At 37.9% G+C, this 18,022-nt stretch overlaps 1 protein-coding gene across 2 annotated transcripts in view; it reads right to left on the reverse strand.

The window, feature by feature from the left end:
- Positions 1-1,310: 1,310 nt before the first annotated feature.
- The window catches only part of SMC3 (structural maintenance of chromosomes 3), a 37,588-nt gene continuing 20,876 nt past the window's right edge, over positions 1,311-18,022 (reverse strand). For both annotated transcript variants that reach the window (XM_040992127.1, XM_040992128.1), the window contains 16 exons: positions 16,696-16,799; positions 16,458-16,557; positions 15,900-16,060; positions 15,152-15,293; positions 13,068-13,218; positions 10,767-10,919; positions 8,161-8,312; positions 7,233-7,391; positions 6,340-6,447; positions 5,775-5,883; positions 4,984-5,231; positions 4,689-4,901; positions 4,191-4,382; positions 3,868-4,045; positions 2,756-2,862; positions 1,311-1,713 (listed from right to left, as the gene is read on the reverse strand). In XM_040992127.1, coding sequence (XP_040848061.1) covers positions 1,642-1,713; positions 2,756-2,862; positions 3,868-4,045; positions 4,191-4,382; positions 4,689-4,901; positions 4,984-5,231; positions 5,775-5,883; positions 6,340-6,447; positions 7,233-7,391; positions 8,161-8,312; positions 10,767-10,919; positions 13,068-13,218; positions 15,152-15,293; positions 15,900-16,060; positions 16,458-16,557; positions 16,696-16,799 — 2,349 coding nt within the window. In that variant the 3' untranslated portion in view covers positions 1,311-1,641. The remainder of the gene's footprint in view (positions 1,714-2,755; positions 2,863-3,867; positions 4,046-4,190; positions 4,383-4,688; positions 4,902-4,983; positions 5,232-5,774; positions 5,884-6,339; positions 6,448-7,232; positions 7,392-8,160; positions 8,313-10,766; positions 10,920-13,067; positions 13,219-15,151; positions 15,294-15,899; positions 16,061-16,457; positions 16,558-16,695; positions 16,800-18,022) is intronic.

An 18,022-nucleotide genomic window follows, 5' to 3' on the forward strand; every position in this document is an offset into this window, starting at 1 on the left:
TAGAACAGAATAGCCATATGACCCAATAATTCCTTTCCTTATTTATATACCCAAAAGGAAAACATTTTTCCACACCAAGAAATTGCTTCAGAGCTGTTCTTAGCAGCAGTGTTTATAACACCAAACAGTGGGAACAGCCAAACGTTCAAGTGAAGACAAAAAAAAACCTGCATGGTTTATAACCACATGATGGGATATACTATTTAGCAAAAGCAGAAGTACTGACATATACTACAATATAAATAAAACTGAAAAACACTGAAGAGGCCAGCCACAAAAGGCCACATTTACATGAAACGCCCAGAACATGAGACATAGCAGGCTTGCTGGCTGCTCAAGGGAACTTGAATAAGTAGCTGCTAAACAGATGCAGGATTTCCTCAGGCAGTAATGAAAATGCTCTAACATAGACTGTAAAAACTGCCACACAATGGTGTGAATATATATAAGAAAGCTGGATTGAATAAGAGCACAGGCTGGTGCTGGGTAGGTAGCCTAGTGGCTAAAGTACTTGCCTTGCATGTATCAGACCCCATATGAGGAGACCTGGAAGAAGCTCCTGGCTCCTGGCTTTGGATCAGCTCAGCTCCAGTCACTGCGGCCACTTGGGGAGGGAGTGAACCAGCAGATGGAAGATTTTACTCTCTTGTCTTTACGTATCTCTGTAAATCTGACTTTCCAATAAAAATAAATAAGAAATAAAATCTTTAAAGAAAAAAAAGTACAGGCTGGTGAATTTTATAGTGTAAATTATCTGTCAATAAAACCATCTTAAAAACATAATAAACTCTCAAAGACTTAATCTAAAAACATAATTAAGTGTGAAAGACTAAACCTGGAATGTGTAGTGGAAACCCAACTTTTCAAAGTCTAAAACTACTTCTCCAGGAAGACAAGGACACTACAGGGTATATGCAATATTGTAGTATTAGCGTTCTCATTTCACTTGAAACTATCTTCACAAACACATAAATTCGAACTGTCCAGTTAAATTAGAAAGTTTAAGAACTGCTATCTTAAACCAAGGGCTCTAATCCTCCGTTGACTCATGATGGGAAAGCTGCCTTGGCAGCCCTGTCCCTGGGGTTCTCGACTGGACCTCGAGAACATCGGGCAAGCCTCAGCAGCACCTTTTAGAAGCTTCCCAGATTCAAGCAGGCAACCCAAATTCAGAGTCACTAAGGTAGTAAACACAAAACTACATTTTTATATTTCTTTTAGATGAAAGTAACCCTCTCTTAGGCAAAATAAAGACATTTAGGAAAAGTTTTTTCTAGTCAATACAATGAAAAGCAACGTAAAACACTAAATTAGTCATAAAATCATTTATTTGAAGCTATAAAAAAGAGGCAGCATAGTTGACAATATAATTAGGAAAGAATATTTAGCATGTTTCAAAGATTTAAAATAGGAGCAGGAAACTGTACAAAAGGTGTGTGGCAAATAAAATTCTTAAAGTATAAGTAAAAACGTAACATTACAGAGTATTTTATAAAATACACAGACAAATATAAAAGGACTATGTACGCTCTAAGACTGAAAACTATTAATAATGATGAAATATTTAGTTTAAATTTACAGTTCCTTGGTAGAAGAATCATTACTATACACAACTTCCAAACAGGAGACAGTATTTTCCAATTAACCATGTGTGGTATCATCTTCTACAAAATCTTTGGCCATCTCTGCTGTGATTACATCAATATGACTGACCTGAAAGAGTCAAAGTTAAAAAAATTAAATATAATACCAGTGTATATAACACAGAGGGTAATATTTCAAAATATATATCTTGCCATCTATAACTTTTACACATCAACTCAAATGACTCTAAGACATTGAGAGGAAAAATATCTTCATTTACATGATGGTTGATTAATGTATTTCAGAAATATTGAAGGTGGGCATTTGGCCTGCTGGTTCCAACACCTGTGTCCCATGTTAACACACCAGGACATGATATCTTGGCTCTAATTCCTGATTCAGCCTCCTGCCAGTGCCAACCTTCGGAGGCAGCAGTGATGGTTCAAGTAACTGGATTCCTATCGCTACATGGGAGATCTGGATTGAGTTCCTAGCTCCTGTACTTGGCCACCGCAGGCACCTGGAAGCTGAACCAGTTGACTGGGACCTTGTCTTGCCCAAATAAACAAATTTCTTTTTAATTAAAAAAAAAAAAAAAAAAACACCTTCACACTTTAACATCTTAACGATATATAGATGAGTACTTATGTCTCTGGTTCAGTTTCCATTACTTTGCACTGTGGCTTAGCCGGTGAAGTCACCATATGGGATGCTGGCATTCCATATGGGCCCAGCTACTCTACTTCCAATCCAGCTCCCTACTAACGCACCTGGGAAAAACAGCAGAAGACGGTCCAGATGTCTGGGAGCCTACACATAAACACCTGGACCAGAGGAGCCCCTGGCTCCTGCCTGGCCCATCCCTCGCTGCTCTAGTCATTTGGGAAAATGGCAGTGGGTAGGAGACCTCTCCTTCTTTGTAATTAAAAAAATAATAATGATTTAATCAAACTATTAATTAAAGAAGCACTGGTTACTCTTTCAGCATCAATAAAAATAAAAATCAATGCAATGATTACTGCCAATGATTACTGCTAAACCCATGGATGTCTGAAGTACATTTTGTCTTCATAAGGAAGTCACTGGAGGTCTCCTTTCAGTATTAAAGTAACAAAAAGCTAGAATTCAACATAATGAATTAAATGTGAACTTAAATTTCATCTAAAATTACCTTATTTCTGAATTTTACACCATAGAATTTGTCAGCTGACTCAAGCAGTTCAGGCCTAAAAGTAGTTGTAATAAACTGAGCATGTACAGCAAGTTCCATGATCATATCTGTGAAAAAGAATCATTTAGTAAGTGCCATTTCGGGGATGGGTCTGAAAACAAGAGCCTGTATTTACTGTGACCTAAATTTAAACTTGTTTAAACAGCTTGTGATTATTTCTTATATATTCTGTATAAAACCACCAACCTGGCTTCTTAAATTAGACATTTTTTAATTCGACTATCTGGAAGTTATAGTTTTATTTAGTATAAAGAGGAAATTTCTAACATTATTTGAAAGGCCAGAGCAAAATAGCTTTCTCACACAACAAATAAGAAAGAATGTTCCCCCTGCTATTCACTTAACCAAAGATCCTAGGAACTCACCGATTCTTTTGAGAACCAACACTTTCAGAAGTAGGACTGTGGCACAGCAAGTAGAGCTGCTGCCTGGAACACTGGCATACCGTATGTGCACAGGTTCAAGTCCTAGTTGCTTCCCTTCAGACTCTGCTCCCTGTTCATGTGCCTGGGAAAGCGGCAGAGGGCAGCCCTCCGCATCCATGTGATAGATCCAGAAGCTCTTGGCTCCTGGCTTTGGAGCAGCCCAGTTCTAGCTGTCGTGGTCATTTGGGGAGTTAACCAGTGGGAGGGAGGAATGAACTCTAACTCTGCCTTTTGAAAAACCAATAAATCTTTAAAAAACAAGGAAAACTGGTATCTTGAAAGTGATTTTTTGATTAAAAAAATCCAATGGAATTAGGTTTTAATTAATTTAAGCAATTAAATTTATTTCTCACATAACAACTTTTTTTTCAAGTTTTATTTTTTTTTACTGGAATGGCAGATTTACAGAGGGAAGGAGAGACAAAGATCTTCCATCTGCTGGGTCCACAAAACAGAACTTTATTAAGTAGTTCAATACTAAACTTCTAAAATACTGCTAAAAGAGAAATCATTTATTGGATACCTATTAGCTGCCCGCAATATCCCAGGCAACAAGAACAAACTGCAGGTGGGAAGCTACCATCCCTGGGGAAGTTTTCACTGCTAACTGCAAACCCCCAGCTGTACCTGACACTGCCTTTCTGTGCTGAGCATCCAGAGCCTGGTCAATCTCATCAAACAAGTAGAAGGGAGCCGGGTCGCATTTCTGAATGGCGAAGATCAGAGCCAGGGCCACCAGGGACTTCTGCCCACCCGACAGCTGCTGCATTTCTCTCATTTCACCTTGCTTTCCTGTGAATGACACCTGAAGAAATATAGATTATGTATTAAAATCACTATTTTCTTTTCAAATTCAATTACAAAGAATGTACCAATTTAGATTTGTAAAAGCTTCACCAAATCCTGCTTTGGTAATGCTCTGAGGAAAACAGAATGTAAAGGTACTTTACCCTGATTCCAACTCCAGTGAACTGGTCAACTGACGGGACACTGCTCTGTGACCCAGAACCCCTCTCGCTCTCACCACTCCCTTCTCCTTCATCTTGAGACTGACTGCCTTCCACATCTCCCTTCTTCATCACCAAAGTAGCTTTGCCGCCAGGCACTAACTTCTGGAACACTTCACTGAAATTCTTGGACACCTTTAAAACAAATGAACAAAAAACAAAAACAGACACCACTGTCAACTGTAATAGTGAACGATAAATTCTGTTAAAAGCAAGACAGACATTTAAAAGCAATCAGAAATGGTTTTTTAATCTTAAAATCAGAAACAAAAGACTGTATCCTCTCCAGAGCGGTGTGACACATTCAAGTTATTGTATGTTAACAATCCACATGTTGGATTGTTCTCCCATGTCCAACCAGGGGGAAAGCTTTAACTATTCACAAAGTGAGTGACAGCTTTGATGTGTGTCATTGTGCCTTGCCTATAAATATAAACATACCTGTTTGAAAGTTAACTGAATGGCTTCATATTTTCGAAGTTCAAGTACATTCATCAGTTCCATGATCGATTTATACCCCCTATCCAACTCTTCTTGTCGCTTTATTAACTTTTCTTTCTGCTCAGAAAAGTTTACAAACTGATCTAACGCTTTTTTGTTAACATGGCTGTACTTCTTTAATTCTGTGTTGCACTGTTCAAGTTTTCGAAACAACTATAAGAAGAAAAAAGGTATAAGTCAATTCACACACAAGGAGACTGCAATGCATTTTCAAATTAAAACCTCCAAGACTTACCTGCTTGAGACTCAGTGTCTGGTACTTTTCAAACGCTTCTTGGGGCAATGACCCAAGCTCACGAATTTTCTTCATACACTCTTCTTTCTTCTTCAACAACATGCCTTGTCGATTGGTCATCTTTTCCAGTTCTTTAGTATCATGATTTATAGCATCCATGTGTTCCTTTTCCATATTTTTCCAGCGTTCCATACTCTTCTGAAGTTCCTTAATTCCAGCTTCTGTTTTGTCAATGGAATTGTCCAAATCTACAGTGGGGAAGAAAACAAAAATCAGCCTATAATCTAGTTTAAAACCAGATAAAATGTTATTTGAGCAAAAACTTTAATTTTATTGGCCAAATTTACCAAAGTAAATAGGTTTTAGGGTTTTCTGCTCAAATATTTCTTTAAATTTTACTAGGAAAATACCTGAACCACTTAAGACAAAATTAGGAAGTGCACATGGGTCACATTAGTAGTTTTGATTATTTAATACCCATGTTTATAAAAATGTTATTTTCTTCTAAGCAACTAAGTGGCAAGAACCTTACTATTGATGCAATATTTTATATCCTTCAAAAATATTTCATCTTCTAATAATAATGTCACAAATGTTTCAACAAGACAAGTTATTATCTATGATCAATGTAAATGTCATATACAATAAATTATTTATAATGACAGAAAACACAAATAAGTATATGCTTTCTGCCTGTTTAGGTATTTCATATTTCATTTTGTAAAACCATCTCATAACACAATTAAGCTAAATATAAACAATCAAAAACATTTTACTACATGGAAACTCACCTTCTGAGCGTGCCATGGTATCTTTCACTCGTTTATTGATGGCTTCAAGCTCTGATGTGGTGGCTGTGAGGACGGTGCCCCCTTCTGTCTCTCTCAGTTCATTAAGTTCCTACAACACAAAAGGACCTAGGACCATTAGCATGAATTCACATAATACAAATTTTGCTTGCTTTAAAACGGTAAGGCTGCCAATTTCTTTAGTTATTATGTTTCAAGTCAAAAAATTAAAAAAACACATGTATCGGTGGCAGAGGTGAGAAATTTATCAGAAAATTTCTTGGTATCTGATTACTACTGAGAAAACATTTACTGAGCACCCTAGAATTTTCTAAGACAGTAACCTCTAAAAATAGGTACTATTATTATACTAAATAGGTGCTTAGAAATATTAAATGAATTACCCCAAACTGCACACTAGGTGGCAGTGCCTGAACTCCAATTCAGGACCCTTGGTCAGGTCACTCAGCTTGTTTCTGTCCCCAAAGCCAAGGCTTTCAGAGTAAGTCACATACATGCGTTCAAACGATGACAGTCACAAGGGAACCCCTGACAAAGAAAAATTTACCTGTTCCACTTGGTCCAGGCGTTTCCTCAGATTCTCATTGAGGTAAGTCTCTACCCGAGTAATAATGCCTTCTAATTTAATTCTTTCATTCAGCAACTGCCTATTTTCCTAGAATTAAGAAAGGGGAATTAGTTGTCTATGTGATGAGCATGCACACAGAGACGCCATTAGTCTGTTGCCTTCTCTACTACTAGTCCTCAAAAGTACCAGACTGGAGCTTCATATTTCATTCCCTTTAGAGAAGCCCTGTTTTCTCTTAGCTATGCAGAATGTCTAATCTCTGTGCCTGCTTCTTTCTATAAAATATGCACTGAAAATGTTTTTCTTAGGCACCAGCATTGTTGTGCAACTGTTAAGCTGTCCCTGCACAGGGCTGCTCCACTTCCATTCCAGTTTGCTACTAATGCACTAAAGAAATGACCCAATTCTGTGGGCTTCTGCACCCACATGAGGGATCTGGAAGACGCGCCTGGCTCCCGATTTTGTCCCAGCCACCATTGTAGCCATTTGGGAAATGAACCAGCAGGTGGAAGTCCTCTCTGTTTCTCCCTCTCTAACTGCCTTTCAAATTAAAAAAAAAAAAAAAGTTTACTTTTCTTCTATATTTGGCTAGCAGACTCAGATGTTACTAATGGTAAACATACATTAAGACGGAAGAAACAAAAAAAGTAAAAAAAAAAAAGGTGGACGAAACTAAAGTTTTCTTTATAATCCTAATAAAGAGAACAATTCAGAAACATTTCTTAACACCCATTTACTCTTGCAGGTCCTGGAATTCCAAATCTCATTTTTACAAATATTATTTCAATATTCCTTTTACATTCCTCTATTTAGCAAGAAAGGCATTTTTCACAACAAATTAGAAAGGAAACTTTTCTGTCCAGCATACTTGCCTGCTGAAGTTGACGAATTTCATCATTGAGTGCATCCACTCTTTTCTGATCTTCCAGACTAAGCTGAGAGAGCAAATCTGTTCCCAGCTCTGCTTTCAGTGACTCTCTGGTGGACTCCATCGCATGCAAACTCGCCTCCAGACTCTGTAAGCTACGTTGCTGTATGACAGTCCAGTCAACAGGAGCATTAGTCACTGTATCACTACTGTAACACTGATCAACAACCTAAGTGTACCTGACATTGAACAACCACATGAACTTAAGTCAACAGCAAATCTTGCCCTAGGTTGGTTGCTATGCTTGTCAGTAAGTCATGTGTATTAAATCCATTTTCTATTTACCATATTCCAATTTATGAGGGTTTACTGTGACACAATCTCATTGAAAAAGCAACTATATTCTTTAAATTTAAATAAAGACCATATAGTAACAAAAACATCTTATGATGCAAAAGCATGGGATGGTGATGGTAGGAAGCATTGTAAAACATACCATGCTGCATGAATAAATTATACAAAACTTACCATGCATATCTGTAACAAGAAGTTGACAGATATGTTGGGACGGTACGATTATAGGCACTAAACTCGCCTCTTTACTACTGATACACTAGTTTTTATAAAAACTGCTCAAGTCTATGAGACAGTAATATATGTAAAATAACTCCTACAATATAGCTTACTTTCTATATATTTTAATTACTCTTGACAAAATACTATTCTATAGTTTTTCCAGACAAAACAGTTACTGAAAAGATTAAACAAAAACTTATTATCCAATGAAGGTGAAGAATTTAAATGCAACTTGCAACCAAAGTCTCTGGGTACTCAGTGGTGTTAGTATTAGAACGCATAACAGTATTCAAATGTATAAGGACAACCTATCCAATGATGACCCCCCACCTGTAACAGAAGATGTACTTACGAACCTTAGGCATAAAGGTCTTCTCCGACTGCTGCCTCTTCTCTTTCAGCATCTTCATTTCTGATAATATGCTGTCTCTGGATGCTTTAAATTTCCTTTGCTGGGTTTCTATCTGCTGCATTTGGTTCATCAACTGATCAATGTCATTATTAATTCCTATACAAGGCTAAGGAAAATCCTCTCCAGGATAGAAACACTTCATTAAATTCTAAATTCTCATTAGTTTTTAAAAACTCAGTATCACGCACACCCTCCTTTCTTTACCTCTAAACGGTGGCTATTTACTCAAATCCATGGACAATAATGTAAAACTAATTACTAACGTTAACCATATTAAATTATAGAAAACATAACATGCATACTATACTGTATTATACACGCACACACATAAATATATAGAGAGAGTATATAACATAACATTGTATTATTTGCAGACTCTCTGTCTTGTAAATTCCTAAAGGAAGCTCATTGAAATCTAACAATATCATATTTTTTTAAGTATCTTATCATCCAACACTGAGGAGTATTTCAGGAAGTTATGAAGGTGCAGCCCATTGTGGAAGGATAATTCATACCTAGCTCAACTGTCAAATGCAGTCACATTTTTTTCTCATTTATGAAGAAAAACATTTGAAAGGGAGATTAACTGTGAGAAAGAGCAAATGAGATTGAGAGATTTAATTCGTGAATTCACTGCTGAAATGGCTCCAACAACCAGGGCCCCGTCAGGTTGAAGCAGGAAGCACAAACTCATCTGGGCTTCCCCTGTGGGGCTGGGAGCCAATCACCTGGAACAGCATCTGTCCTCCGTCCAAAATACATCAACACAGAGCTAGACCAGAAGCTGACCCGCCTGGACTTGAACCAGCACTCCGACATGGGATGGCTGCCTTCTAAGCATCAGCTTCACCCAGGTATCACAACACTCACCTCTTTCTTCATACTTCCTTTACCAAACTTAGGAGCCCTCACAGTGTGATATGTGGACCCCTGTGAAGTCACAGCTAAGATGCCGATTCCTTTTTCTCCTTTTTCTTACGGCCTTAAAAAAAGGCTACATCTATCTCACTTAATAATATAAAAATTAGCTTCACTCTCAATCCTGTAATCTCATCTTCTATGTTTAATACTGTGTGACGGGATGATACTTTGCTGGCTTTACCTTCAGACCAGAGATGGTCTCACCAAGAAATCGTTGAACCCACTAAGATAATAAGACACTGGACTTTATGCTCGGTAAATACTTCCAATTAAAGAACCACAACTGAATTTGAACTGTGGTAACGCAGCAAGGTGGAGAAATCCACCATGGGGAGAGGTGGGGGGAATCCCAGTGCCCATTACGCTGTGTCACATAATGCAATGCAATTAATAAAATAAATTAATTAATTAAAAAAATAATGTGTGACAAAATGCTAAACACATATAAAGCACTTTCAATACCAAACTATCTTGTGATTTTTAAGAAGATACAAATTCAGGCATCAAGACACAGTAGGTAAAATACCTGGATCCCACATTGGAACACAGGTTCAAGTCCTAGCTACTCCTCCTCAGATCTAGCCTCCCGCTAATTGCCCAAGATGACAGAAGATGGTTCGAGTAGCTGGGTGTCTGCCACCCACAGGGAGATCTCACAGCTCCGACCTGGCCCAGCCCCTGACGTTGTAAGCAAATAGTGAACCAGCAGAAGAAATACTACTTTTTCTTCCATACTGCCTTTCAAATTAAATGTACAACTATGTCAGTTGTGAGCTGAACAAGTCACTCTTTATGTATCATTTTTATTTGAAAGATCTGAAATTCTTACTACAGTTACACAGAGCTGGATATCTGAGAGTAAATCCTGTTAATACCAAATCCACACTAAATTACCTCAGAATAAATGGACACTTTTCAACTCTAATCCAACGGATACTTTTCAATTCTCAAGAACTTGACTTCTGTGCAGTATATGGCATTACTGATGTCGCCTACCCTCTTCCTTAAAACACTAGCCAACTTTCCCTTCCACAATTCACTAACCGGCCCCCTTCCTTGTTCCCCTCTGCTTGACAACCTTAACTTTTAGTGTTTGTCAGGTTCCTTTCTCCCTAAAGCATACTCACTGGTATTAGTTACTTGTAACAGTTAAGGACAGAATGGCACAGTGGCTAATCCTCTACCTGCAAGTGGGTGCTGGCTCTTGTCTCAACTGTTCCACTTCCAATGCTGCTCACAGCTTAGGACCTGGGAAAGCAGCAGAGGATGGCCCAAATCCTTGGGTCTCTGTACCCACATGGGAGACCAGAAGTTCCTGGCTTCTCTGGCCACTGGAGTGAACTAACAGACGGAAGACTGTTTTCTCTGTCCCTATTTCATAAATCGGCCCTTCAAAAAAAGTTAAGCAAAGAATCAATATTTATATATTTTCCAGTCCCCCCCCTTAGTCTTCAGCAATTAAAACAAACATAGTTATTCCTATGTTTAAATAAAAGCCAAAGTGAAATACATGGAATTTTCCCTTATTGTATATATGAAAAACACACCAAATATGCAAAGATGACATACTGCAAAAGAAAAATAAAATTCTTTCCCACAGCCTCCATCAAGCACAAAATGAAAAGATACTTTCAATATTTCTGCGCAGATTTTCATTGAGCTTTGCTTCAAGCTCACCCAACTCCTCCTCTGCCTTTCTAACGTCTTTCTGTAATTCAAGTCGAGATTTTCTTGTGTCATAATACCCTCCAGTTAGAGCACCCCGATGACTGACTTGGTCACCTACAAACAAAATATAAGATAAATATTAACTCTGAATAAGAAACTGGCATAATTTTTAAAAAATTTTCTAAAGGATTTATCACATGGTAAAATGTAAAGAATTCAAGTTACTCAATGGAATTTTACTTTACAACTTTAAAAACTGTGCCTTAGATGTCTGCAAGGTGGCTCAACTGCCTAATCAATCATCTACCTGCAAGCACCAGCATCCCAAAATTTGTGTCCCAGCTGCTCCACTTCCCATTCAGCTCCCATTCCGTGGCCTGGGAAAGCAGCTGAGGATGACCCAAAGCCTTGAGACCCTACACCACATGGGAGATCCGGAGCAGGTTCCTGGTTCCAGGCTTCAGATTGACTGGGCTGTTGTCGCCATTTGAGGAATGAAACAGCAGGTGGAAGATCTTCCTCTTTCACTTTCCCTTTGCAAAAATCTAGCTTTCAAACAAACAAACAAACAACAAAAAAAAACCAAACCCCCCAAAACAAGAAAAACCAAAAACCCTACCTTTCCAATAAAAATAGATAAATCTTAAAAAAAAAAAAAAAAAAAGTTGAAGAAAAAAAACATGTCTTCCAACAAGCCCAAACACCAGCCAGAAAGCAAAGAAGAAAAATCAGCAGGATACAGGACCGCACTTACAGTTCCCCGGGGGGCTGGCAATATCAAGGAAATCCAAGTATAAAAACAATGGCAATATATTAACACATTCAAGAAACAGAACCATGAATCACATGATGCAAAATATCTTTGAAAAATGAAAGGAAGCGGTCATTCCTTACAGATGAATAAAAACAAATTAATGTACAAGCAATGACAAAATTTAAGAATTATCTTCAAAATCTCCAGGATAAAACAATACAGGCAGAGGTCCACAAAGGAAATTTAAAATGTCCCTGGGGGACAGGTGCTAAATGCTTACCTTCAAACCTCTGAGGGCACAGGTTTTTGGTACCCAGTGCCACCTCGAGTCCAGCTTCCTGCTAACACAGATGCTGGAGGGTAGCTGTGATGACTCAAGTAACTAGGCTCCAGACATCTACAGGGGAGACCTATATGGCTTCAGTCTGTGGCCCGGATAGGGGACACTGCAGGCATTTGAGTAACGAACCAAGCGATGAGATTTTTTTCTGTCTCTCAAATAAAAAAAATTTTTTTAAAAATCACTATAACGACATGCTTATTTATTTGAAAGGCAGACAGAGAAATCTTCCATCTGCTGGTTCACTCCCTCAAAGGCCACAACAGCCAGGTCTGGACCAGGTCACAGCTGGAAAGCAGGAACCCATCTTGATCTCCCACACATGTGGCAGGGACTCAAGCACTTGGGCCATCTCCCACTGCCTTCCTCAGGGGCATTAGCAGAAGTTGGATCAGAAGTGGAGCATCCAGGACATGACTCACCATCCAACTTGCGATAAGGGAGATACATACTATGCAGCTTGAAGGGAATGTTACCTTCTTTCTATACAATTAAAAAAAAAAAAAAAGGAAAAAAAGAATTGAGAGCAGGTGAAGCTATAAACTAGAACTTAATCTGGACTTTGCAGATAAAATTTACATCTTTATTTTTACTAATCTCAAAATTTGATATTTCCTTCCATAATAAATAAAAGCACAATAGTATTTTAGCACTTGTGACTTCGTTGCCAAAAGAATTAACTGCTATTTCTCATCACATCACATTTGTTACAGATCTTAAAATTATGGCAGTTTGTTATGCCGACTGCTGTATGTTGGTCTTGAATACATTAAAGCTACTAAGCCATAATTTAGCAAATTCTGCGGTAACTATGCCAACAGCTTCCTTGTGGCCCACATATTTATTTCATGTATTTAAAAATTCTAAGAAAGCAATCAGACTTCAAGCAGCAAAGCAGTCCACAATGAAAAAAGTCAAGAACTTGATTTATACATGATTTTATCTAAGAAACACCAGCTGAAGATAAAAAAAAAAAAGGTAGACCACATTTGAACCCAACTGAATGATAAACTATTTAATTGGATATGAAACTTCAAACAGTCTTAAAAATAGGTCTCCGATTTACTATATAAGACACTCAGCAGACATGTATACAGATCAAGAGGCATATTACTCTACAGCCTATGTTATCAGTGTTCATTCAAAGGTAAGAATGATTAGCACAAACCTTCCAAGGTTATGCAGTCCATAGTAAAAGCACGGGCCAGCTGAGTTGAAACTTCCATGCTACGACAGATTAGTGTCTTTCCAAACACATGTTTGAAAGCTTTATCAAACCTAGGGTTGTACCTCAGCTTACTGATCATAGGAATAGCATCCTAAAAAACATCACAACATGGTTGATTAGACACTGTCTAGAGAATTACAAACACTTCTATTTAAGAAATACAAATATATTCTTGCATCTCAAAACTAATAGTTTTTATACTGAAGAAGATAAAAAAAACTTTTTGTTGTATTATTCTGGAAATTCTGCTCTTACACTCAAAAGTTTTCAAAAGCACACAACAGTGCTAATGAGCAGTCACTAGGAGGTCAGACTGTCCAAGTGCAAATCCTGGTTCCACCACACACATGCTTCAGACAAGTTACTTGATTCTCTATGTTCCTTTATTTACAAAACTGTGACAATAACAGGACCTTTCTTACTAAACTGCAAAAACTAAGCAAGTTCATGTATGAGGAGACTAAATATGTTTCTGTATGTAGGTTGGCCTAGAAGTTAGGCACCCACAGCCCCAGAATGATACATGGGTTTGATTTCTAGCTCTGCCCGTGACTCCAGCTTCCCGCTAATGTAGACCCCAGGAGCCAACAGGCAAGGCTCAAGTAACTGGGTTCCCGCCACCCGTGACCCATGTGGGAGACCTGGATTTAGGTCCTGGCTCCAGCCCTAGCCCAAGCTAAGCTGCTATGACATCTGAGGAGTGAATCGGTGTACGGGTACTCTGAGTCTGCCATACACACACAGAGAGGAGGGAGAGACCTATTAGTGCACTCCCTACACAGCTGCCACCAGCCAGGGTTAGACGAGCTGAAGCTAGCGGGCATTTACGTGACAGGGGTCCAAGGACTTAGGCTATCTTCTGCTGTTTTCCAAGCTCCAAAAGCAGAGCCGGATTGGAAGTTGAACGGCCAGGGCTGGAACCTGCACTCATTTTTTCGTTTTAATACAGTAGGATATTCTCTGTCACACAAAAGGCCTGTGTAATCTAATAATATTTTCTTAAAATATTCTAATCTTACATATTATATGTCTAAACTACTCAGAAAATATACTTTCAGGTAGATTTTCTTTATTCTAACAATCAGAACAGGATTTTTGAAAATTAAAATGTGAAATATGTAAGTGGAATAAATATGTTAAGCATAAAGAGAGAGTACCAATAACCCCACCACACAGGACAATAACCTGAGCACTGCAGACAGACCAGCAGCACACATTACGCCCCCTTTCTAATCACACAGGGAGTAGCTGCCGGCAGCAGTAACTCCCCGGAATCACCTCCATGCACCTCTCTCTGGCTCTATGCTTGTTTTTTTCTTTACATGAGTGGAACCGTATTACAGTCATCCTTCTGAGACTTGTTCATTTGCATAATCATATTTGTGAGACTCAATTTTCCTTCCCAACGTTTCAAAAAGAATGTACAGATTTAAAAGCAAAAAAAAAAAAAAATACTGGATCCTGTACAGCTCACAAACTTCTCAATGTTCCAACTTAAATTGCTTAAACTTTAGAGGATGGAATTTCTACCACCATTATGAAGTCGGATATCCCAAAGCAATCACATCACCTGAGGAGCAATTCTAGCCCATTTAAAACGCACCAGCACCAGAAGCAACATGCCTTCAGGGTCTACCATCTTGCTAATCATCTTCTATTTAAGCACTATTTTAGAAGTATATTCAGTATATGTAATTCACATTAATCTAAACTTTACCAAAACACTTTAAGTATGTAATCCTTCGAATGACAGCTTCTCCGGAGAACTCCGTAACCTCATTTATATCACCCCTCGACATTACAAAGTATCCTGTGGTTTAGGCATTTTCATATTTTACAAGTTTATAGTGATTTGCTTTATGTCTTGGCTGTGACCTTTGTCTCTCCAATCCAGGCTAACACTTAACTTTCATGGGGAGAAAGGCACGTTTACCTCATCAGCCAGAGAACTCCAGCATGTGTTACATAAGTGATATGACAAACAGGAACTTGAAGAAAGGCAGACCTTAACACAAAGAACTCACATTGGTCTCAGGATAGGCAGTATCCCTGACATCTAACTTGTTAAGAGGCAGAAAGGTAACTTCTCCAGGGAGATTCATCTTATTAAACTCCATCAAAATCTTTGTACTGACTTCATCGGAATCAACAATGTGATAAAACAACCTACAAGTAAACAAAGTAAAACATATATTTATTGTCAGTCTTTAAAGTATTGTAAACATTTAAGCATCAATGAAACGTAAATGCTATGAGAGGGAAAGAAATACATCTTTAAAAACAAAAAACAAAACAAAAACCCTACTTAAAAAGTTATGATTTATTTCGTCTCCCTCTGCCTTCCCTCTTGAAAGGCAGAAAGGAGAAACAGCATTCATTCACTGGTTCATCCCTCAAATGCCTGCAATGACTGGGGCTGGTCTAGAGTGCACCCGGGGGGCCAGGAACTCAGCCCAGGTCCCCACGCAGAGCAGAAAGCTGGGCAGGAATCCAAGCCAGGGAATTCTGAAATGAGATGCAGGCAATCCAACCAGTGTCTTAATCACTCTGCCAAATGTCTACTGCCATTCTGATTACTATAATTCAAGATATACTAGCATTTACTTCAAGATATACTATAATTCAAGATATACTAGCATTTACTTTAGAAAATCAAATAAGGAACAAAGGATACAAAAACGTAATGAAAGATATATCCTACTGAATTTGCAAAAGAAAAACTGTTTATCTTCTTTTTCCTAAAAACTCTGAATATCAACCAAAAATGTTCACCTGTTCCCAGCAGTGACCTCCACACATGTGTAAAAGGCTGGCTCACATTCAAAGTTGTTCATTACAATGCCATGATAGCCATTCTGAACATGCTGATTTATTCCTTTTCTATGAAAGTGGTCCAGTACTTTGTTTATGCTGTCGATTCCATTTAAAATGGCCTACGAATTGTGAAAAAAAAAATTTAATATTATTAAATCATGCCTACTGGTAAGAAATGAATTCTTTATTCCAAATATGTGGAATATTCTTTGTACCAGAAATTAAAACATCTTCCCCTGTTATCACCTCTTTCACATATGAAAACAACATTTACAAATACTCAACAACAGCCTCTTTCTAGAATACCAGCATTACAGCATGGGCTCTTCATTTATAAATCATCTAAACAGGTAGGTTAAAGCTGCCTAAACAATCCATATCGTTTCATACTTACAGGGTAACTGGTTTTGACTCTAATCTCCTGCATGTTACCTGCAACTAATGAGTGACCTGCAGCTACTAAGTTCTTGACTCAATGATTCACTGTAAACGAAAAATAAATGAAAACTTTCTCACCTTTCCTGTTGCTGCTCTAAGAAGTTGTTGCTTCTTTTCAAGATCTTCTCTTTTAGCAGCAAGTGCTTGTTGTTCAGCATTCTCCTCTCTCCACAGGTAGCTAATCAATAAAAATTAGACTGCCTTTAATTCTAAAAACATAACATGCACTAATACAGAGTCTAGATAGAAACAGTGGAATCAAGCTTGCTGAAGAGCCGACAACAGTAGCGGCTGACGCAGCTGGGACGATACTCACTTTCTTTCACTCTGCAGCTCATCCTTCTTGTTTTTCACTTCGTAGTACTTCCTGTCCAATTCCTCCACTCGAGCCTTGACCTCATTGAGATCTTGATCCAGTTTCTATGGAAACAGAAATTCAAACCAAACTTAACTTCAACAGCTAATCAGTGAAACAATTATCAAAGACTATGGGAGGCATTTCTGAGTGAAAAACATGTTCATTAATTTGGATGATGGTTTTATGTAACAGGTATGAAAACTCAGATACACTTTAAAGATGCATGACTTATTGTACAACAATTATACCCAATGAAGCTGTTGAAAATCCAATTTCAATTTTTAAAAGCTGTTGTTACGGAAAAGGGCACATGACCTGAAAACACAAATTGTGACGTGAATCACCTAGGAAACACTGCTAAAATGAAATTAACTTCTTCATTAGTGATCCAAATCTGACTGTCTATACTGTAACATCCATTCCTGAGTTTTAAAACAGTGCAGTGAATATTTCAAACCGCCTCCCCTGCTGTGCTAGGACACAATCAAGAACAATAAGCCAGAAAAGAGTAACAGCAAAACATGTAGGAAGGTAAGGTATCTTTCTTTAAGGAGTCTATACAGTATATACTCAGAACATCACCCTGATCTTTAAGTCCAACATACTGGGGCTGACACTGTGGTGTAGCCCCTCTTTATAATATTATTCTGTCCACTCAATGGGGCATTATTCTTACCATCTTTTATTCAGTTAAAATCTCTGTTAAAGCACAGGTGGTAAGACAAGGACGAGGAAGGGCATAATTCAAACTATTTATGGGGATTTTATATCAACAAAATTTAATGCAGTTAGAGTAAAACATACTAAAAAGTTTAGACTAGAAAATGTACATTTTATACTCAATTATACATAAATTAGTTATGCAAAACTAGAAAATCAAAAAATTAAAAGTTGTTTTCATGTGTATATTTTAAAAATTAACAGATTACAGAGTAGATCATGTTATCAATTCATAAAATTACATTTGAAAATATACTCGAAACACATACTCATTGAAATGGACAATGCCAGTATTATGGCAAAGTGGTAGCAACATCGGAATCCTATAAAGGCACTCATTTGTGTCCCAGCTGCTGGTGGCCTTCTCTTTCACCCATGTGGAAGCAGATGAAGCTCCTGGTTTTAGCCTGGCACAGTGCTGGCCACTGTGGACATCTAGGGAGTGAACAAGTGAATGGAAGCCCACTGTACATTATATTTTGATGGCATTTTAAATTTCTTTTGGGGGGGATTTATTTTATTTATTTGAAATAATCTTATACATGTCTCCAACAGCTAGAGCTAA

This window comes from Ochotona curzoniae, unplaced genomic scaffold (genome assembly GCF_017591425.1).
Source record: "Ochotona curzoniae isolate NIBS_2020 unplaced genomic scaffold, NIBS_Ocur_1.0 contig_66, whole genome shotgun sequence".
Classification (NCBI taxonomy): domain Eukaryota; kingdom Metazoa; phylum Chordata; class Mammalia; order Lagomorpha; family Ochotonidae; genus Ochotona; species Ochotona curzoniae.